The 22,701-nt window shown below is 54.2% G+C and overlaps 2 protein-coding genes and 1 pseudogene across 6 annotated transcripts; 2 read left to right on the forward strand and 1 right to left on the reverse strand.

Annotated features, from left to right (window-relative positions):
* Positions 1–3,734: 3,734 nt before the first annotated feature.
* Positions 3,735–8,015, reverse strand: LOC109745862 (probable thiol methyltransferase 2). Of its 3 annotated transcripts, none has more exons than XR_002228665.3 (8): positions 7,754–8,015; positions 6,962–7,092; positions 6,249–6,335; positions 5,536–5,636; positions 5,365–5,464; positions 4,394–4,528; positions 4,153–4,231; positions 3,735–3,995 (listed from the first exon to the last, which is right to left on the reverse strand). XR_002228665.3 is itself a non-coding variant. In XM_020304980.3 (8 exons), the coding sequence occupies exons 1-8, from the start codon at positions 7,908–7,910 to the stop codon at positions 3,939–3,941; spliced, it is 759 nt and encodes a 252-aa protein (XP_020160569.1). In that variant the 5' UTR covers positions 7,911–8,015; the 3' UTR covers positions 3,735–3,938. The 3 variants fall into 3 exon arrangements, 2 of the variants coding, with proteins under 2 accessions (XP_020160569.1, XP_020160570.1); XM_020304980.3 differs by having other exon boundaries at positions 4,394–4,440; XM_020304981.3 differs by lacking the exon at positions 4,394–4,528.
* A 184-nt stretch (positions 8,016–8,199) lies between these two features.
* Positions 8,200–12,430, forward strand: LOC109745861 (F-box/LRR-repeat MAX2 homolog). Of its 3 annotated transcripts, none has more exons than XM_073504822.1 (5): positions 8,200–10,629; positions 10,708–10,823; positions 11,064–11,502; positions 11,687–11,787; positions 11,934–12,430. In XM_073504822.1, the coding sequence occupies exon 1, from the start codon at positions 8,253–8,255 to the stop codon at positions 10,422–10,424; it is 2,172 nt and encodes a 723-aa protein (XP_073360923.1). In that variant the 5' UTR covers positions 8,200–8,252; the 3' UTR covers positions 10,425–10,629; positions 10,708–10,823; positions 11,064–11,502; positions 11,687–11,787; positions 11,934–12,430. The 3 variants fall into 3 exon arrangements, with proteins under 3 accessions (XP_073360923.1, XP_073360922.1, XP_040251861.1); XM_073504821.1 differs by having other exon boundaries at positions 11,250–11,502; XM_040395927.3 differs by having other exon boundaries at positions 11,064–11,787.
* A 6,311-nt stretch (positions 12,431–18,741) lies between these two features.
* On the forward strand, positions 18,742–19,668 carry LOC109745865 (uncharacterized; annotated as a pseudogene).
* The last annotated feature ends 3,033 nt before the right edge of the window (positions 19,669–22,701 follow it).

The raw sequence follows: 22,701 nt of genomic DNA on the forward strand, positions 1-22,701 counted from the left end.
ATGCCGATCTTGTTCCACGGCACGCCTGTCCGCCCTGTCCTACTTGACATGCTGCGATTTGCGGAACCATTCCTTAGAGCATCTCCAGCCGCGCCCCCAGAACGGCCTCCCCAGGCGTTTTTTTTTCCGCCGGCGCCGAAAAAACGGCCCAGCCGCGCCCCCAGGAGCACGTTTTTCGCCGGTTTGGGCCGAAATCAGCGCCGGCGGACCCGGGCCGAACCCGACGCGCCGGGTGGCACTCGGGGGCGCCGGGGCAAGCGTTGTGGCGCGAACCAGTCGCGGGCCCGCCGAGTCAGCGAGACGGCTGCTTCGTCGACATCATCGCCTCGGTTCCCGCGTGAATCAAATGCGAAGGCTGCCGCGCCGGTCAGCCTCCATTGATGCCTGACGGGCGGCGCAGTGAAGACGCCGCCGACGCGCGTCCCCTCGCACGCGCCACGCGTCCGCCCGCATGCCGCCCACCACCACCACCCCCGCTTCGGCTATAAAAGGCGCCCCTCCCCGCCGGTGAGCACCACACCCTCCCCCTCTCCCTCCCGCGAAAGCCTTCTTCCCGCCGAGGAGCTCTCCCCCCACTGCCTTCCACCGCCGACGAGCGAAATGGACGAGAGATACCCAGGCCACGGCGCAGCGGCGAACGGCTTCGGCCGCTGACACCTCCAGGAGCCGGAGGCGCGCCTTCTGTACGAGGCCGAGTACCCGGCGCCGCCCGACATGCGCGTGCTGGGGGCGTGGAGGCTGAGCGCCGGCGGCGTCCCGGTGCCGCCCGTCCCCGAAGGAGCCGCACGGCGGGCGGAGATCGCCCGCATCCGCTCGTCGCTGACGGAGGAGCAGCGGAACGAGCCGAGGTACGCGCCCGACAGCAAAACGCTGTGGACGATGTACTTCGAGCGCCGCCGCGAGGAGCAGATCGCCTCCGTCAACGGCGTCGTCCCCCGCGGCCGCCACAACTCCGAAGGACGGCGCGAGTGGTGGGGCGTCCCCGGCCCGGCCGCACACTCGACGCCGTCCTCGACCACATCGAGACCGGCAATGTGCCGCGGCTGGAGTACCCGGCGCGCCCCTCCTTCTCTCGCCGCCGCGGTAGTTCCTGGATACCGCGGCGAATGGAGTCGGGGTCGTCCTCCTAGTCGGGCTCCGGCTCGCCGGCCATCCGCCCCGTCAAGCCCGAGCCGGGCAATGTGCCGCGGCTGGAGTACCCGGCGCGCCCCTCCTTCTCTCGCCGCCGCGGTAGTTCCTGGATACCGCGGCGAATGGAGTCGGGGTCGTCCTCCTCGTCGGGCTCTGGCTGACCGGCCATCCGCCCCGTCAAGCCCGAGCCGGAGGAGACACCGCTCAGGCGTCGCGCGCGGAGCGGCGCCCTCGTCATCAACGAGCCGTCGCCTGCGACGGCACCGACGAGGCGCTCCCTTCGCCTTGTCCGGGCGAAGCCCGAGCCGGACACGCCCCCCGTGAAGCCGGAGCACATCGGCATGGTGGCACCCGACGACGAGTCCGCCCTCAAATGGGCGAGGGAGGACTACGTCCGCAAGCAGGTGCGCCGCCAGCGTCGGGCTTACCTGGAGACCCAGGCCCGCAGCCGCGCCGAGGAGGTCGGCGTTATCGTCATCGACAGTGACAACGAGGTCGAGGCCGGGCCGTCATGCGCTGTCGGCGACCCGGGCGAGGGGTGCAACAGGGACGCCGCGGGTGAGGCGCGCAACGACGGCGGCGGCGACTACACCCGCTTCTACAGGCTTCTCGACATGTAGAAGGCGGCGATGGCGACGGTGGCGGCACTAGCTAGGCATTTTAAGTTCGTTTTTAAGTTAGTTCACGCATGTTTTACGCTTTTGTACAAATTTGGACGAAAATGGCCGTGTTCATGCAAAAGTCGCCGAGTTTGAAAAAAAAAAAAGACGAACTTCGCCGAACCCGCGGCGACCGTGGGCGTGTGACTGGGAGCGAACCGAACCCCAGGGGCCGAACTGGCGCCGGCTCGCCCTCAGGCCGCTTTTTTTCGGCGCCCTGAGAGGCCGAATGGGGGGCCGAACGGCTGGAGATGCTCTCGGTTCGGGACTTCGTGGCCTTTGGGTTAACAAGTATCAGCAAATTGTGGGAGTCTGCTCTGATGATGGGCTGCTTGCTTGGACCTTGCAGAAGCTTCTTTGATCTTTAATGCCTGCATCAACAAGGAGGAAAGTTAATTTGAGCATTCTGTGGTGATATCAGACTGAATTCTTAATGGCGGGGTGAAGTTTCTTGGGTCAGGTGTTACATGAACAAGGGCATGTGAAATACAAGTGACGGCCATTTTCGTAACGTTTACAGATATCAAACATTACAATTCACCAGAATAATAATACAAATTTCTCTTGCCGCGGTTCAACCGAACAAAGCTTGAAAATAAATAAATAAATAAATAAACATTTTCCCTTGACAAAATTTCATGAAAGGCTAACTTATCATCTTACCTCCAGCGAATATATAAACTCCAGGTCTCTCTTGCAAAATAAGGGACACCACCTCTATATGCAAAAATAAAGAATGCTAGTCAGAGTAGGTGGCGTACAAAAGAAACGGGGAGCGTGGCAGGCGAAGTAGATGTGGGTCCCAGTGTCCGAGACACCACAAAGAGTGCACAATTGACCGTCAGGCCCGTGCTGCTTGACAACCTCCGTCCCTGATGGGAGGCAATCACGCAGAACCTACCACACAAAGATCTCGATCTTCAAAGGAAGAGGTGCTTTCCACAAGGCGTTGTCCACGTGAGAGTCGGTGCACGATATAAAGCGTGATGTGCCGAGACGACATACAAGATCCCCCGATGGGGCCAAACGCCAAGATATGACCCCCATATAGTCTTTTTATGAGACGCATCGGCGGAAGGGCTGCCCGAAGGTTAGCCCAAGCAATGGTTTCCTCGGGGCTGATATGTTCATCGAAACGGAACCTTCCAATTCCCATTGTGGACGACTGAGGCAACCAACAACATCATATCCGAGCAGACATCAAGAAAGTCCGGTCACTCGACGCAAAGTGGGGATCTGCACAACCAAAGGTCAAGCCAGAAGAGGGTCACATCTCCATTGCATATGGAAGTGGAAAGCCCAAGTCGAATCTCATGCTTGACCGATCTTCCCCGCCCTCAGGACCAAGAAGAGGGCCGCTTGTGGGGGCGAAAGAATGCAAGCGATTGGCGCTATCGGACGCCCGCTTCGGCCAGAATCCGCTGGCACCTACATCCCGTGTCATGACAGCGGCGACGAACGTGCACGAGAGAGGTAGGGAGAAGGGAAGTGATGCACATAACGGACAAACCGGTGAGAGCGCGAACGAGCACGCAATTGGATCCAGATCCAACGGGTGGGATTAACCGGCTCCAATAACCATCTCAAGGCTGAAAGGAGGAGAGAGAACATGAGAGGTCAAATTGGCCCCCCTCAACAACAAAATGTTCTCAAGAAGCTCTGAAGAAAAATAATTTATCACCATTTCCTGAGCTCTTTGATTTGTTGCGATTTTCCTTTCCAGATAAGTGTCTTGCTACGTGACTAAGACTTCATTAAGTCTCAATCGATGCTATATCCGTTAGATCTTACATTGAGATCCGTGCAAAATTTTCATTTTAGTTTTTCTTTTTCTCTCTAGCATGTTATGTCACTTGACTGAGACTTACTTGGTTAAATGTCAGTCGACTGAGACCTAGTCACACCCTTTCAGATAACAAAAGGATCTCCAAGTTGCCAGCATACTTAAAACACACACAGCATCTCACCATACCATACGGTGCTCATTTAGAGCACACGGAAATTTCACACGGCCGATTCATCTCCGACGGAGGCAGTAAATCGCACATCACGCATGCATCATTCAGGAAGTGCACATCACGAACTGCGCACAGCAGCCAACACAATACACAGTGTATACAAACTATACAGCAAGGCCTTCATATATGCTCACAAAGAAGATTGCGGCCTGCCGCATCTCTTCCACCTTCCAAGTTTCTCGACACCCTGGAATGGAAAGCATGTGAAAGATCAAAGACATGAACAGAAGGGACCATAGCTCCAACATAGCTGCCGACAAGGGGAGCAAGCGTTCAGGAGATAACTCTTTTTTTTCCGGAGATAACTCGGTATAGGAAAAGCAACAGTAGCGTGTAGGATGTACCTTGCGCGGTTTAATAGCGAGCTCGTTGTCTTCCATACAAACAGCCTTGAAACCCAGCGGCTCCAGCACCTTCTGATAGCTGCAGTTTCACAAAAGAACAGCTATCAGGTCAATAATGAAGGCAGGATAACATTTCGGTTTCTGTCCTACACAAAGCTGCGTCATCACCGAGAAAAACCCGAGCTTTTCAACTGGAAATTAATTCTTTCGCTATAGGGACGGGACATGCATGCATACTTACTCAGCAACTGTATTATTGTAGGGCGGCCCCCCTTCTTGATCGCTGATCTGTAAGAAGAAATATTATATGCAGTGCCCTCCAGTTGTGAACAAAGTAATGTGATGGCATCGGAAGAAGCCGGTCACGTTCATGCACCTATCCAGATTAATTTTGGTGCTTAGTACTGATTAAATATGTGCATCAACTCCCCCTTGTTTCAATCAACGATGGACATTGGAGTAGGCACCTCGAATTTGTGTGTGTTTTCTATAAGAGCACTGAGTGTCTGTCTGACTCCGAAGTGTCAAAGCAAAACACATTGGAACGACAGCATGGGAGGTTTTAGCATGTCTTTATCAAATGTCAGCATTAGCTTTAAGAAGAGTAGGCATACCGATTCTTTTAAAGGGTGTCGTATACACCAAAGGTCATGAAAACATGTGGTTTCATAAGGATAGGAAATGAGGAAACTGCGATAAGATGGTTGGTGGATTTGCGCGTCAAGTGCTCAGACTTGGCTGCGGATTCACACCAAGCTATGGACCCCACATTAATCAATTCATCCAATGCCCTTTGATACGTATTGTTGCATCTTGCAGTTCTCCGGAACAAAGGTCCAGGAAACTATACAGGTAATTACTCATAAGAATTTGGCTCTACTATGATACCTAGATTCTATTTGCTTTCTTCGGAGTTCAGAACTTGCTGCAGTCATAGTTGCTGACTTGCTGTGAATTTAGTAGCGAGTTCCAGTTGTTACCTATGACTACACTATCTACTCATGATCCTTGATAGAAGGACAGCAATACCACCACAATCCTCTAGGATTAGGCTATTCTTATAACATAGAACAGCATAGAAATCTTATAAAGGTAAATCAACCGGTTCACATTTTTAGAGTTCAGTTCAGCATATCATAACATCATATGATAAGTAGAATAAAATCTCTATTGCAAAAGTAAACAAGAAGCATAGAGAGATTCTGTCCTCACCAAATATATCAAGGTAATAAGCTCTCCATCTGGTTTCAGAAGGCGACTAACTGTCTCTGCCCAAGCCAGCCTCATGCTCGGATCAAGTGCACAAAAGAACCTGTGTGAATTAATAAAGGTGATCTAAACTGCCTCCAGAACAACAAATAAGCAAGATAAATTGACACGTACGTATAATCGAAAATGAGGTCAAATGGTTCACTTGGTCTCCACTTGAAGAAATCAGCAACCAGAAAAGCAAACCAATCTGCATTTGGCAAAGATGATGACCACTGGTACATCAACAGGGAAAACGATTAAATGTATATAAGTTTTAGCACCACAAAGGGTACCTAGGATAACAAGATGTTTTTTCAGATAAATGGTAATAGTACATTATATTTATTCCCGGTTATGATTATTACTTATGAAAACACCAATTCAATCCAAATACCAAGAGCTGAGTTCAGTTGGCATCATAATCAATATTGCATTAGAAATTTAGAATTCATGAGTACAAATGTAAAAATGTAAAAATTAGAGGTAGCATCCTTAGCCAGTCATCATTTTAGAAGATATATGGTTGCCTGCTGTAATTAGCTTCACACGTGGTTTCCTTTTCCTATTTTGAAGATAGTTTGCCCCGTGACATAAATCAAACACAACCATGCTCCGCATATAAGCTTTTGCTTCCAAGAAACACGGTTAATCTTTCCCAGCACAAAATGGACCTGAACCACTTTGGAAATAATTCTTTTTTCTAGATAAGGTATCAAGCATGTTTACATGACAATTCATCATTCTGCAGAGAAAAATTGACCAAAAAAACATTAAAAGAAGCAACTAACATTGTGTTATAAGCTCACCTTAGCTGCCAATCAAGCTCTTACTCAGTTACATCTCACCTGCTTAGCCTTCTCAGCAGCTATATTAGAAATCTCTAAGCCAACGACAAATCTCTCAGGGCTTGCCAGAGCAACCACATCATAACCCTGTTATACAGTAGCTCAATCAGAAAAGATTGATGGGAAGGTGTTGCAAGGGAAATTGGAGCAGAATCCTCCTACTAGTATTGCAAAAAGATCTTATAGATAGACATGAACCAGGTAACTACTTAAAAGTATTTTGTATTACAAGTTGAAAATTTTGGTTTAATTGTCATATTCTTAAAAAAAATTGGTTTATTTGCCACATTACGCACCCAGGACTCTCCATAGAAAAAAAATATATTCTCCCCACTAGTTCATGCATACGACAATTGCTCTTTGTGTAAACAAATTTGATATGTTTAGTAGGCTAAAGAAGTAGAACACGTGGTTAGGGGCAGTGATGACTTTTTTTATTTTATCAAATGGTGAAAAAACTGAATGTTTAATTGGCGACCAATTTTTTTGAGGAATTGATCACCACATTATTATTGAAATTTTTCCTTAGCAAGAAACTTGGTATTACCATTAGATTTCTTTTAAATCTTGTGAAGACTTAGATGACTCATTCCATATAACGGATATCACTTGGGTTTGTAGGTGTAGGTGTAGACAGAAAATTGTACAGATTGAAGGGAAAGGCATAAGTGTTCGGACAGAGGCAGATGATAAATGTCCTCTGTTTAACATACCATGCCACATCCCGGGACCAACGCCCTTCCTTTAGGGAGAGTTCCTGATTTAACGAGATGCTCGATGATAGGCGTCGGCTTCCCCAGATCCCACGGGGTTACGCCAGTCTCCCAGGACTTCTCCCAGCCATCTGACCAGCAGCAGCAGCCAAGAATGAACAACCAAAAACGAGCAAGGGAAATTACTCCACAAGACAGAAAACTAACACAATGCCGGACCGAAAAGCAAATCAAGCAATGGCACTAGGCACCATGACACATTAAGCCGACAGTGCATTTCTCTGCTTTGCAATGATCCACTATACGCAGCATCTCAATCATACACCCTTTACCCTCTAGTGAAGTGAAAATCCCCTCATTCTGTTATGGGTTAGCCCGGTTTCATACTTTGTTTGGTGAAGCATGTAGCTGATTCCTCCATCGATCGGTCTACCGTATTATTTCCGTATTTCTGAATTGCTTCTCAATGAAATGGGTGAAGATTCTCCCCTGACCTGCGACCCCCATCTGAGAAACTCTCCAACCATAATCCAATTTTCACACATTGACACCTGCCTAATCGGCTACCAAACATGCATAGGTCACCGCCTCCAACCAACTAGCCGCCCACACACAGCTAGCCGATCGCGCCAACCACCAGGTACGAGACGAGACGAGATCGCTGGACCTCGACGAGGACGAGAAACCACCAGCAGCACACCCCCTTCATTCATTCATTCAACTCCCCCACCCACCCAACAGCGACCCGCAGCACCCAACCAATCAATCCAGAGATCGCGCGACCTCACTCACCTGCCGCGTCGCCGCCGCCCCGGAAGATCTCCCGCAGCCTCCCCACCGTCGGGTTCCCGCCCGGGTCCCTCGCCCCCGCCCCCGCCGACGACCCCATCGCCGCCGCCCGCGCCCCGCGCGAGACGGCCCGGTGGACGGCCGGCAGCACGTGGCGCATCCGACGACGCGGCCGCGCCGCGCTGTCGAGCCGGGAGAGCGCGAGCGAGAAAGCTTCGCGCTTTGCGGCGACAAAAAGCGGAAAAGGATAAAACAATGGCAGCAGGAGGAGGAGTACAATATACGAAGGGGATAAGAGGATAAAACCGGCGAGGGAGGGAGGGGAGAAAAAAGAAAGGGCAAAGCGGGGAAGAAAAGGAAAGCGGAGGCGGAGCTGTCGAGTATATCACTTCCCTGTGCACGCCTCCCTCCTCCGTCCCCTCCCCAAATCCGTCCCCTCGTCCTCCGCCCGCGGCGACGAGCCCCCGCGGCGGGAGGAGAAGAAAGCCGGAAGCTTTGCGGCATGGCGGAGGCGGCGGAGGCGGGCGTGGCGGCGGCGGGGGCGGCGTCGGCGCTGCTGGACCTGCCGGAGCCGCTGCTGCTGCTCATCCTCGGCTCCCTCCACGACCCGCGCTCGCGGCACCGGGCCTCCATGGCCTGCCGCCGGCTGCTGGCGGCGGAGCGGGCGACGCGGGCCGCGATGGCGCTCCGCGGCGACCCGAGGACGCCCGACTTCCTCCTGCTCCCGCCGGCCTTCTGCTTCCCGGCGCTCGAGCGGCTCGACCTCTCCCTCGCCTCGCCCTGGGGCCACCCGCTGCTCTCGTCCGCCTCGCGCGTCGCGGGGGCGCCGGCCTCCGCCTCCTCCAACCACCTCCCGCTCAGCCCGGAGGAGGCCGCCGAGCGCAACGCCTTCGTCGCGGCGCGCCTCGCCGCCTACTTCCCCGCCGTGGCCCGCCTCGCCGTCTACTGCCGCGACCCCTCCACGCTCGCCAGCCTCGCGCCCTGCTGGCGGGCCACGCTCCGCGCCGTCAAGCTCGTGCGCTGGCACCAGCGGCCGCTCGACCTCCCCGGCGGCGCGGATCTCGAGCCGCTGCTCGGGTCCTGCCCCGCACTCGCGGCCCTCGACCTCTCCGAGTTCTACTGCTGGACGGAGGACGTCGTGCCGGCGCTCGACGCGCACCCGGCCGCCGCCGCCAGGCTCACCGACCTCGACCTCGGCCTCGCCGGCGCCTCCAACGGCTTCCACGCCGCCGAGCTCGGGGCCATCGCGACCGCCTGCCCCGGCCTCCGGAGGCTCGTCGCGCCCTGCGTCTTCAACCCCCGCTACGTCGACCACGTCGGCGACGACGCGCTGCGCTCGCTCGCCGTCAGCTGCCCCCGGCTCACCGTCCTGCGCCTCAGCGAGCCCTTCGAGCCGGCGTCCACCAGCCAGCGGGAGGAGGCGGGCATTACCGCCGTGGGGCTCGTCGCCTTCTTTGCCGCGCTCCCTGGGCTGGAGGACCTCACGCTGGACCTCCAGCACAATGTGCTCGAGGCAGCTCCGGCGATGGAGGAGCTCGCACGCAGGTGCCCGCGGATCAAGGTCCTGACGCTGGGGTGCTTCCAGGGGCTGTGCAAGGCCGCCTGGTTGCATCTCGACGGCGTCGCCGTGTGCGGCGGGCTGGAGTTGCTCTGCATCAAGAATTGCGAGGATCTCACCGACGCCAGCCTTGCGGCGATCGGCCGTGGCTGTGGGAGGCTTGCCAAGTTTGCCATCCAAGGATGTAACCTTGTCACGTCAGATGGGATCAGGAGGCTAGCTGTGGCGCTCCGGCCGACATTGAAGGAGGTCAGTGTGCTGCACTGCCGGTTTCTGCACACTGCAGCATGCCTTGCTGCTCTGAACCCGATCCGCGATCGGATTGAGAGCCTTGAGATCAACTGTGACTGGGAGGAGGTTGAACAGCCCAGCTCCAGCTGCGTGGCCAATGGCACAACCGGAAGTGATCATGAGGATGACGAGCCTAGTGAAATGGCGTACCAGTCCGCGCCCAAGAAATGCAGGTTCTCCTACTTGGAAATGGATAATTATGAAAGCTGGGAAATGCTCCGCTCACTCTCCCTTTGGTGCCCTGCTGGTCAGCTGCTCTCCCCGCTCATTTCTGCCGGGCTCGATAGCTGCCCTGTTCTTGAGAAGATCTCGATTAAGGTGGAGGGCGATCTTCGGACTTGTCCGCGTCCATTTCATGGGTCAGCTTTTGGCTTAAGCGACCTTGGAGCCTTCCAGGCGTTGGCCAAGATGAAACTGGACCTCAGCGAAGCGGTGGGTTATGCACTCACCGCGCCAACGGGGCATATGGATCTTTCACAGTGGGAGCGGTTTTATCTGAGCGGTATCGAGTCATTGCTGAGTTTGTATGAACTGGACTACTGGCCGCCCCAAGACAAGGATGTGAACCACCGGAGCCTGTCACTGCCAGCGGTCGCATTGTTCCAGCACTCCATCGGACTCAGGAAGCTCTTCATCCATGGCACCACACACGAGCACTTCATGAGCTTCTTCCAGAAAATGCCAAACTTGAGGGACGTGCAGCTAAGGGAGGACTACTATCCAGCACCGGAGAACGACATGATGATCACAGAGATGCGGGCTGAATCTTGTCTCCGGTTCGAGCAGCAGCTGAACAACCGGCAATTTCGGCAAATTCCTGATTGATGCTGAATTGGCAATTTCGGCAAATTCCTGATTAGTGCTGAATTGGGTGCACCATTACAGTGTTTCGAGGTTGAATACATCAACACAGAGAGCCCTTGCTCTTGTATAGTCACCCAGAGTGCTACTCATGTATGAGTGTAGTAACTGGAATTGCTGAGTCCATTGATGATAAGAGTAGAAGACAATGCCTGATCAAGTGACAGTGGTATCGAATCTTTATTTGCATTCCTTTTTCGTTTTTCTGGTGTAATAAGAGAGAGACTCAGAGTTGACATATTTGCAGGAGGCAAGATGATAAGTTAGCATTCGAGGGAATTTTGTCAAGGGAAAAAGTTTTTTATTTATTTTCAAGCTGAGCTCAGTTGAACTGCGGCAAGAGAAATTGGCGTTATTATTCTGGTAAATTGTAATGTTTGAGCTCTGTAAACATTAGAAAATCGGCAGTCACTTGTTTGTCATATGCCCTTGTTCTTCAACTGCCACATTTCACTCTCATTGTGAAGATGGCCTCATTCCAAAATTTGCTGCTTAATTATACGAATGGAGAAACTGGTGCGCACATAGTAGCAGCACTGGGAAGTTATAATTTGTCGCTGTGTCCTTGTGCTTACTACTGTCTCCTTTGCCTTGCATCCACAGGTTTGAGCATGAGTTCAAACTGCATGGCAAACAGGCTTACAAGCTGCTATACTAAGTACTGAAATGAGATGAACTTGTAACACCTGACAGAAGAAAGTTCAGCCCGCCATTAAGAATTCAGTCTGATCGCCCCGCCACTACAGAAGTACACAGTGCTCAAATTAACTTTCTTCCTTGTTGATGCAGGCATCAAAGATCAAAGGAGCTTCTGCAAGGTCCAAGCAAGCAGCCCATCATCAGAGCAGACTAGCACAATTTGCTGATAGGAGTACTTGTTAACCCAAAGGCCCCGAACTAACTGAGGAGTGGTTCCGCAAATCATAGCATGACAAGGAGGACAGGACAGGACGGAGAGGCGTGCCGCGGAACAAGATCGGGCATCAGAACATATTGCAGAAGATCTCGTATGGACGCGCGCCCTTCCAAGCTCCGATCCCAGGTGCGTTTTGTCAAAGTGAGGTCCCAACGATTCTCCTCTTTGAGCTGCTGCCATTGGAGGGAAAGGCACCCAGCCAAGCACTCTGGCTGCGTACTCTTGGTGACAGAGAGGCCTCTGTTTGTCCCAATCTAATGTGCGAGCAGCGCGTGCGCTAACACTAATGCCTTCTTTTCGGGGGGTTAAGTACTTAAGCTGGAGGCGCCTCAGTGGAGGAGGAGGATGCTGGTGCTGTATAGAGAATTCAGTGCAAAGCTGGCTGCCGTCTGGAAGGGCCAGATCGATTGGGTAGAGCACAAGCTTCCTCTTTTCTTTCTTCCTCTCTTGCATCAATGTGGCACGTCGAGGGGCATTTCCACCTCATATGTTTCCTCTACATGTGAACTTGACGTGCTAATGACTTGTTCTTACCCTGTTGATTTGTTGAATGCCAGGCCGCCGTGGAAGAAGAAACGCCGCGGCGGTTGCACGCTGCGGTACTGATCAAGAGGTTGCACGGTGGGTCGCGCCTCCCTTTTGTCGTGCGGTTTATCCATCCGTGTATGAACCAAAGCTCAAAAAGCAGCCGCAGATTCTCAATGCCATTCCATTCCATTCCATTCCATGAGTCGGAAATATTCGGCAAGTGCCTGCCTGCCTGCTGACAAGTGATTCCGAGGTCAGATCGATTTGCCGATGGATGGACGCTTGCTCGATCGTGGGTTCGGGCGATGCTGCCAGCAAAAGCGCAAAGCATGTGCATGTGCAGCTGTGTATGCATGCATGCACCTTGCTCGGAAAGGAGAAAGAGCTGCTGGCTTGGTTTTCCGTTGGTGTTATCCTCAGCGTGATTTGAACGATGCTTTTGGGATGCTTCCAAATTATTTTGGGCCGCTGCTACTTCATTTTGATCCAAGGGCAAAATTTTCCTAGCTTGCCATTTATTTGTTTATTTGGTGTTGTAGCTTGCCTTTTAATTACAACAATTGACGATGGCATCCATGCACGAAGGAACTAGATTAGCCTCTGCTGCGTAAAATTTGGTATCCAGATAAGATCGGGATGGATAAAACAAATGTGTATTCTACGTCACGCCATCGGCAACTGGGAGATCATGCCCGTGATGACAGCTTTACACTGACGAGGATCTGACTTGTACTAGCATATACTTCTTTCGTCCCAAAATTCTTGTCTTAAATTTGTACGGATGTATCAAGAATTTTGAGACAGAGGGAGTACTAAAAATCGCTTAGTGCAAAATGACACTCCTCTCTTCAGAAGCTTTGCTACACCTACGAACAATAGTTACGTAGAGGATTAGGTGGCAAATTTTTGATTAGAGGGGAGGGAGGCCCACCCTGAAATTCAGGGTGAGAGATTGATGAGAGTTGGACAGGTAATCACGTAGGGCAATTTTCGTAGGTTTCTTTCCTAGATGTGGAATTTTCGTATGATACTCTATATACAGGTTTTCTAGAACAATTGTAATACTTTTGGACACCCCATGGGCCGCCCTGCCGTACTGCGCGTACGTCTATTTAGCCAAACGAACTGGGAACGTACACATCGGCATGCATGCATGCATACGTGGTAGCCACGTACACGTGCAGTACAACTATCGAAGCCATGCCATTGATATGTTCATTGCGAGAATAGGCCAATTAACCAAGCACATTTTGTTAGTATGATTATGGGAAAAGATTAGTACAGTATTTTCAGAGGCAAATTAACACAGAAACACGCATGAAAGATTTGCCAGGTGGATCCTCGTCGTGGGTGTGAGTTCATTTCACTGGCTCGATCTCGACCATCCGTTCGTCGTTCGGTTCGTTTAGGATGGGTTAACACTTAAACATGAATTGCAAGCGGAAGGGAGTGGCATGTACTTCATCCATTTATTTTTTTACTCTGTATATAGGAATGGCCCGAAGTAAATTTTCGTAAAGTTTTACCAATTCAACATTCACAATACAAAATCAACATCATTGGATGCATTATGAAATTAACTTCCATATTGTACAACTTTATTTTTGACATAAATTTAGTCAAAGTTTATGATGTTTGACTCGAGACAAATCTTTATATGTGGAGTAAAAAAAGAAACAAAGGGAGATAACTGCTCATGACGGGACCAGATTGATGAGAGGACGATACTGCCCTCCCACCGTGCCCGGCCGCAGCGTCACCCTTCGTCGTCGATCGCCGGACGTACTCCAACATACTACGTACGGTGTACTCACGTACGTGCTGATATATATATCCTTGTGCTGTGTCCAGTTATTTTGGAACATGGATGGACACAGGCGCAGCCCCGTCCGTCCCAGCTGTGGTCTGTGGAAACACTGTAAACTGTGCTGATAATTATTCTGGCACGGAATTTCCACGCCACGGAGACGGTGCTGTCTTTACCCCGTTTTCCTCTACAGAAGTAGCTAGATTCCATGAACTCCACCCGGGCGGGCAGCTGCTGATGGGCTCAGCCACGGCACGCAGATGAACGGATCACCTCATCCACGCCGACAGCGACCGTAGCTCGCTAGGACTCGGCCGGGGACGGACGTGGTCGGTCCGTCCTCATCCGCGCCGATAAGACGGCGACCGGCCGGCCTCCCGGGCCCGTACGTCGCTGTCTCGCTCGCTCCGTGTGGCGGGCTGCCGGTCCTGCTCCAACGTCGATACCCGGCGCGCGGGGCGATCTTTTCCACGGCGCCAAGCCAACGCCATCCACCGCGACGCGCCACGACGATCCACCGTGACCCCTCTCTCCCGCTGCTTCCGCGCAGTTACTTTGCGTACGTCCCCACGTCGATTGATCGGCATTGGCCGCCGTGCGCGGGGTCGACGCGAGCAGGTGATCGCCCCCTCGCTCGCTGGCCCAGCGCTCGTAGGGGCTCCAATCACGATCACTTTGTGATTGTTCCGGCCAGGGAATCGCCGGGAGAACGACGGCGTGTCCAGCACGGCGGCTGGTCGGAAGGGTTGGCGCGCGTTCGAGTAGTCTCGCCCGCATGCGCGGGTGCGTGCTTTCAGCCTTTTGTTTTCACCCAAGGTCGGCAAAGAGAAGGGCAGGCCGGCTAGGGGCCAAGCTAATCCAGAACTCAAGGTGTGGTACCTAATAGAGGAGTATCAATTCAAACAGGAGTACGTACCACTTCGATCTGAAACTCCATCACACGTCTACAGACGGACAAGGCAAACGCATCATCGCCGGCATCCCGTCGATCCTAGGTAGTAGCATGCACGAGCTAGCAACAGTGTATTTTTCGCATACACGCCCGCGGAAAAGAATTACTCCCTCTGTCCCTGTTAGAAGGGAGAGAGAGGATGATTGGCGGAATATGATTGTGTGATGGATGTTTATTGCTTGAGCATCATGGACATATGTATATAGAAGTATAATGACCAACTTGAAATACAAGACAAGGCAGGACAAATCCTAGTCTGTCATATACTTAACATCCCCCCGCAGTCACAACGGTAGCGACGCAGACGGCGAGACTGAAGAAGAATCCGAAGGCAAGTCGATGGACCCTCCCCCCCCCCCCCCCCCCCCCCCCAGTCGTAACGGTCGATGCATCGCGGAAGGCGTGACTGGAGTGGAAACCGACGTGGTTGCTCAAGCAAGGCGGTAGCCCTTTGTGCCATTTGTCGAGGGAGCCGAGAGAATGGGTGGTGTAGCCGTGGTCGAGATAGCCGTGCGAAGAATGTCGTGGTCGATGTCGAGGCGGGGTGGCCGGTGTCGAGGAAAGTCGTCGTGCAGCCGCGGGCACAAAGAGGCGCCGAGTTAGTCATAGGCGCAGTGGTGTTGAAGTAGTGGTGCGCCGGGAAGAAGACGGTGTTGACGACGCGCCACACCTGGTTTGCCAAGCCCGGGGACACATCATGGACGAAGGCACACATCGGTGTTGGCAGCACCGGGCATGCGTAGACGGACGAAGACGGGCATGCACCGGCCATGTTCCTCCATGTTGTTGGCCATAACCAGAAGTTCAGGGTTATTCACAACACGTTCATGAGATCAATGGATACCATCTCTAGGTACTTCAAGCAGGTGCTTTTGCTATTGGGGAGCTTAGAGGAGAGATGATCAGGAGACCATCTGGTCAGACTCCACCCAAGATTCGCGGAAGCCCAAGATGATATCCATACTTCAAGGTGAGCATTGACAATATACACTTTTCTTGGCTTGATATGTTTGTATTGTTCAAGTTGAGCACTAACACAGGCTTGTGATGCCATTTTCAGGATTGCATTGGGGCAATAAATAGTACTCATGTCAATGCCAGAGTTCCTAGGTCACAGTCTGCAGCAGACAGGGGGGGGGGAAAGCACTACACAAGCCAGAATGTGCTTGCTGCTGTTGACTTTGATCTGAAGTTCGCATATGTGCTGGCTGGCTGGGAGGGGTCAGCGCATGATGCTAACATTCTCAGTGACAGCGTGAGTCGACCTGATGGATCAACATCCCCGACGGCAGGTTCTACCTTGGAGGTGTTGGCTATGCACGTCGGCCGGGTATTCTTCCACCCTTCAGGAAAACCAGGTACCATCTAAACGAGTTCTCTGGTAGGAACTATCCTAGGATTCCACAGGAGCTGTTTAATCTCAGACACTCCAGCCTTAGAGTAACTGTTGAGAGGGCATTTGGAGCTCTGAAGAATAGGTTTAAGATCCTGGATCAGAAGCCATTCCACCCATACTCCACTCAGGTTAAGCTTGTTCTTGCTTGTTGCATTCTGCATAACTGGATCCTCCAGTGGGGCTTTGATGAACACATGCCTGAGGAGGACTAAGGAGGAAGAGGTCGAGCCTGATGATGTTGTTAGCTCCGGCCATGGCGTGAAGGCATTTGACAATGACGCTTGGAAGAACAAAAGGTTGGAGTGTGCAGAGGCAATGTTGCTTAACAAAGGTCAGTGCGGGATTTGAAGAAGATGGAAGAAGAAGAAGCAGCAGCATCAGTAGCAGAAGCAGCAGCAGAAGAAGAGGAAGAGGAAGATCTGGTAGCAGCAACACCGATGAACTATCCCCTATTTAGCCAATGGCTCTTAATAATTTGAATTGTCATTTGATAGTAGTTAGGATGAACTGTCATTTGTTTAACTAGCTGACGCTACATGTTCAGATTGTGTGTGATAAGCTCAACACTAGTTAAAAGTGGTGACAACAGCTTATGCAGGTTGCAACCAAACACCATGTCATATGTGCGCCTAATGCAATGCAGACAACCAAACGCCGGGTCAAAAATGGTTGTCTCATGCAATTAGGGGCATGCAGGCAACCAAACTATGTGCATCTAGGGTTTTTTTGGCCTGAATCCCCTCAAACCGGCTCACTAGAGCCAGACTCGCCGGGCCAGGCTGGATTGGTAATGTAACCAAACACGCCCCTAGGCAATCAAAGTCACGCGCTTGCTTCTTTCTTTGCTGGCCTTCTCATGACGTGTTTGCTTCGTGGTCTTCATCAGGGAGCGAACATTCAAATAATATATAGCTTTCTCATTTTCTGAATTATGTGCTGTACATTTTGGACTTAGATAGCTCCCCAAGATAAATATATCGTTGTGTCTTGTGTGTACTATATCACATGGGTCTCTTCTAATTGTCTTTCTTTGCACATTTGTTCGTGTGGATTACACCGTCCTAGATGGGGCCGTACATGGTGGCAACAAGTGACGTGAAGACATACTTAATTAACGAGTAAACAAAACGGGGTATCTTCTCCGCCTTATCGGGCCAGAGCACCCACTGAGAGGAACGTCTATGTGATCAATCCTGTCACCTAGAGTAAATAGCATAAAATTACCACTTTTCGTTCTATGGTTTCAAAAAACTACCACTTTTTTGTTTGTGACTGATAACTACCAGAATCAGCGTTGGCTGTTTCAAAAAACCCAAAATGCCCGTTGCTAAAAAATTAATCGGGTTTATGACAGGTGGAGCCCGCAGCTAAATGAACCGTCACTTTGACCGTTTGTTTGACCGTTAACTGCCATGTGGGGCCCACATGTCAGTGTCCCTTCCTCATAAAAAAGCAAGCAGATCCCTGCAAACATTTAAGAAACGCAATCGGGTCCCTGTGAACATTTAAGAAACTCTAATGAAAACTCGCCGACCAGCAGCCCACGTGACGAGCTCGCCGGCCAGCACCGCTGGTGTGGGTGCGCCGCCCCAACGGGTCGTGGTGGCCCGGCAGGGCGGCCTCGCGCCTGGAGCTCCCCGACGGCTGCCCAGCGCCGCCCTGCTCGCCGGCCACCCCCATCCTGCTCCTCGGCCGCCGCGACGGCCCCGCCTTCGTGTACGCCGCCCTCCTCCCTCCTCCCTTCTTCCTCCTCCGCTCTCCGCCTCCGCCTCACCCTTCCTCCCTTCCTTGCAGCCAGCACCGCCAGGAACGCCCGCAAGGAGGACGCCGTGCTCCAGGCCCTCGACATTGAGCGGGCCCGCCTCCGCCTCCGCCCCAGGGCACTGCCCCCCTCCTGCCCGCCGCCGCCGCCGCCCAGGAAGCGCAAGACGCCCAACGACTCCAAGGACGACGCGCCCGCCGCCAGGCGCATGAGGGACCTCACCGCCCCTCCGCGGTGGCACCATGGCTGCTGGCCGGCGAGCTCGTCACGGCGGCTGCTGGTCGGCGAGCTTGGCTGCGGGATCACGGCCACGCCGCCACAGGGACCCGATTGCTTTTTTGTAAAGTTCACAGGGACCCGATTGCTTTTTTGTAAAGTTAACGGTCAAACAAACGCGCGGTGCTGACGTGGCCTGACAGGCGGGCCCGGACCGTCAGAAAACGGTTTAAAACGCTAGCAACGGGCGATTTGGATTTTTTGAGACAGCCGACGAGAAAAGTGGTAGGTATCAGTCACAAACAAAAAAGTGGCGGTTTTTTGAAACCATAGGACGAAAAGTGATAGTTTTATGCTATTTACTCTGTCACCTACCCTGCCCTCCCACCCCAAAGGATCCACCTATGCGAGAGTTAATTGCACAGAAGTACCACAATTGGGGCATCACATGCAGATTGGTACCACGATTGCTAATTTTTACGTGTCAGTACCAGCATTGCTTCAGACTTTTGCAAAAAGGTCTAAACCGTGTATAAACACGTATTGACGGCGTATCTGACTGGCGGGGGCCACCTGTCAGGCGCCGACGTGGCAATTTTTTTTATAGAAAACCCCCCTTACTTCGCACGTAATCACATAAACCCCCACCCCCACCCCACCCCACCATCTCCCGCGACACGCGAAAACACCACCAGCCGCGGCGCGCCGGGGAATTTGCCCGGCCGTGGATCCGAGGGCGGCTCACCTCCGGCGCGTGTGCAGGCGGCGGAATCCGGCGAGATTTGCCCCGCCCAAGCCCCAACTCACCGCTGCTGTCCGAGGGCCCGTAGTCCATGGCTCAGCGCCGCGCCGCGCGACCACCCCGGGGGAGACGCGCGCGAGCTCCGGGCGATTTTTGTCAGGACCTGCAACCACGCGAGGAACGGGAGTCAGCCCTCGCCACTGCGACGCCGAACGCGGGGCCTCCGGGCGGCGAGCGGCCCAGGCGGCCGCGGATCCGAGGGCGGCTCACCTCCGGCGCGCGTGCAGGCGGCGGAATCCGGCGAGATTTGGGGGGAGGCGAGGTGGTGGTCCGACCGAGTGGGGAAGAGCCGGGGGCGATGGCGATGGTGCCGGTGCCGGTGCTGGTACGCGGGGGGTACATGGTGGTGCCCAAGCCGGAGCCGGTGGAGCTCTTCGGGCCGGCGGGGGCGGGATGGTGGTGCGCAAGCCGCCGCCGAGGAACCGGGACCGGCACACCAAGGTCGAGGGCCGTGGCCACCGGATCCGCATGCCGGCCACCTGCGCCGCCAGGATCTTCCAGCTCACCCGCGAGCTAGGGCACAAGTCGGACGGCGAGACCGTGCGCTGGCTGCTGCAGCAGTCCGAGCCGGCCATCGTCGCCGCCACCGGCACCGGCACCGTGCCCACCATCGCCACCACCGTCGACGGCGTGCTCCGGATCCCCACCCAGTCCGCCTCCTCCGCCGTCTATGCAAAGTAAGGGGGTTTTCTGTAAAAAAATTGCCACATCGGCGCCTGACAGGTGGCCCCCGCCAGTCAGATACACCGTCAATACGTGTTTATACGCGGTTTAGACCTTTTTGCAAAAGTCTGGAGCAATGCTGGTACTGACACGTAAAAATTAGCAATCGTGGTACCAATCTGCATGTGATGTCTCAATTGTGGTACTTCTGTGCAATTAACTCCCTGTGCGACAACACCAAAGCCGAAACCTCCGGGCCCCGGCCCCGACCGAGAACTGGAGATAGACATGGATATGGATGTGGGTTTCGTCGTCGTTGCCTTTGCTCTGTGCCATGCACCAGCTGACTTGACTAGCAGTAGCAACTACGTACTACCTTCATCCTGATTTATAAGTCTCTCTAGTATTTTGTGTCAAATTTTAACTACAAATTTAACTGACAAAATACTAATGCATGTCATCAAAAATTATATCCACGGCGCCGACGCCATCCACCGTGGCCCCTCTCGCGCTGCTTCCGCGCAACTACTTTGCGTACGTTCCCACGTTGATCGATCGGCTCTGCATCGACCATGGCGCACGTCGCCGTCGCAGCCGGTATGAGGCCGCGCGCGGGATCGGCGCGAGCAGCGCAGGTGATCGCCCCTTCGCTCGCCGGCCGGGTGCTCTTGGGGGCTACAATCAGGAGTACTTTGTTCCGGCCAGGGAATCGCGGCGAGAACGACGGCGTGTCCAGCACTGCGGCTGGCCGGGAGTGTTCGCGCGCGTTCGAGTAGTCGCCCCGCATGCATGGGTGCGTGCAGCTTTCAGCCATTTGCTTTCACCCAAGGTCGGCAAAATAAAGGGCCGGCTAGGGGCAAAGCCAAGCCAAGACTCAAGCTGTAGCTAGCTAGTAGGAGCATCAATTCGAACAGGAGTAGATACCACTTCAAACTGAAACTCGATCACACGTCTACAATCGGACACATATGCATTTATCTCTGTGGAATAAACCATGTCGATTGGGTCCTACAATGGAGAAACAGGGCGTCTCTCCGCCTTATCCGGCCGGAGCCGGAGCCGGGGCCAGACCCTCCACGGACAGGGACGTCCATGTGATCCGTCCATCCACGTAACCTACCCTGCCTATGCACCCATACAACGACAGCATGGAGGGAGGGAGGAAACACCAAAGCCCAAGCCTTCGGGTCCCGGCGCCGACCAAGAACGGGAGATAGATATGGATAAAGGACTTTTGGTTTTCGTCGTTGGCTTTGGGTGTGGCACGCATGTAGCTGCCTTGACGAGCAGCAGCTACGTACGTGCGTACCTAACTGAAACAGTTTATCTAATTTACATCTAGATGTTTTCTAAGAATGTCACATCTAACCTCTCATAAATAAGGCAGCAACAATGATTAAAACAAATTGAAAAAAATAGACCATAAATATAGTGAAGATCAGACTAGATGTGACATACTTAGACAGACCCGAACTGAAATCCCAATCTTGGTTGCCACCTTTTCTTTTTTTGTGAATCCCGGTTGCCACCTGTTCCTGCGTGCACAGCTTGTTTTTCGATCGGAGGCCAGGAACACGCACGTTGTGGATAGGATCGACCCCAAACAGTGCCACACCGTCGGGCTTGTCCGGAAGGGAGAGCTAGTGGAACATGGTGGTGGTGGGTGCCCATTCCTCTCACCCTCCCGAGTGGATGGATGGATGTGGATCGCAGGTGCGGCATCAGGTCTCAGCGTCGCGGCATAGTCTCCGGTGTCTTTTTCTCTGCGGGTGCGGGCAGTTGGTGGAGGGGCAGGTCGGGCATGCATGGCAGCAGGACGAGGAGGAGGATGAGCGGTGTTAAAAGATATATTTGGGATACCTGTATTTGGTAGTTTAAGATTTGTAATCCGTCTCCTACCTTATTTTCAGGAGAGGCGTCTTGCCATTCAAGTCTTGTACTCAATATATAATCGCCCTCGAGGCTCAATAATACATCAATCATATTTCGCAACAATCCCTCTCTCCCTTCTAACATGGTATCAGAGCAAGTCAATCCTAAACCCTAGCCGCCGCCGCCGCTTTCGCACCCGTGCGCCGCCCCCGGGGCGGTCGGCCTCCATGACCGCCGCCGGGGGCCGCGCCGCCCGTACCTAGGGTTCGTCCGCCGGTCGTGTTGACCGGCTGCCCTAGAAAGTCTTTTCCCCGAGCCTTGCTCAGGGGGTTTTCTCTCTCCCGCCGGTCATCTTGATCGCGCGGTTTCTTTTTGGTTTTCCAATCTATTCTTGATCGGTTTGCGTCGCCCACCGCCGCCGTCGACCCCGAGCGCCTCTACTCCGACCCCGGCGCGACCAGCCGGCCTCTCCTCCGACCTGCGGCCACGCGGGTCGAGGCGGCCCGTCAGGGCCAGCCGCCGTCCGCGCGTCGGTTCGCCCGTCGCCCTGCGCCGGCCGTCACCGCCCTGCTCCGACCGGGACACCTGCATCGGCACGACCCGGCGGCCTCGCGCCATGCGACGTCATGCGACGGCCAATCATAGCCGTCGCTCGCGCGCCGGCCCGCCCATCGATCCACATCACCCGCCTCCGCCGCGCTTCACGGCGGCCCGGCGGTCTACCTCGCCGGCCTCGTCCTCGGCTGCGTCGGGACGGCTGCGTCAGGCTCGTCGGCTGCCTCAACTTGGGCGCCGCTGCTCCGTTGGTCGCTCGGGCCTCGCTGCCCGGGCGCCGGCGTTGCTTTGTCAGCCCGGGTGCAGGTGCTGACAAGCTCGTCCCCACGACGTCCGTCGTCGCTGGCTTCATCTCGGACTCCGCCGCCACCACGCCTCCACCGAGCGGCGTCCCCGACCTCGCGCGCGATCGGCTTGATCACCCGCTCGCCGCCGCGATCCGCCTCATCTACGCCGCGCGACCGACCTGGCCCGTCGGTTACGCGCGCCTCCGCAGGTCCCGTGAAGATCGTCCCCGAGTTCAGCGCGCCTCTCCACTGATCGAGCATCGGGCTGCCGCTGTGTCGCCCCGTCGGGCCACAGTGCCGCCACCCCATGGTTCTCCTCGCGGCTGCATCGGCTCGTGCGTTGCCGCTGCGTCACCCCTTCGGGGCGTAGTGTCGCGATACGCGGTCCCCGCCGCCGCCCCGAGGCCGTCCCCGCGGTTGCACCGACTCGCGAACCGCCGTTGTGTCGCCCCTTCGGGCCACAGCGTCGCGGCCCGCGGTCCCCG

The sequence above is a fragment of the Aegilops tauschii genome, chromosome 7 (genome assembly GCF_002575655.3).
Source record: "Aegilops tauschii subsp. strangulata cultivar AL8/78 chromosome 7, Aet v6.0, whole genome shotgun sequence".
In the NCBI taxonomy this organism is placed as follows: domain Eukaryota; kingdom Viridiplantae; phylum Streptophyta; class Magnoliopsida; order Poales; family Poaceae; genus Aegilops; species Aegilops tauschii.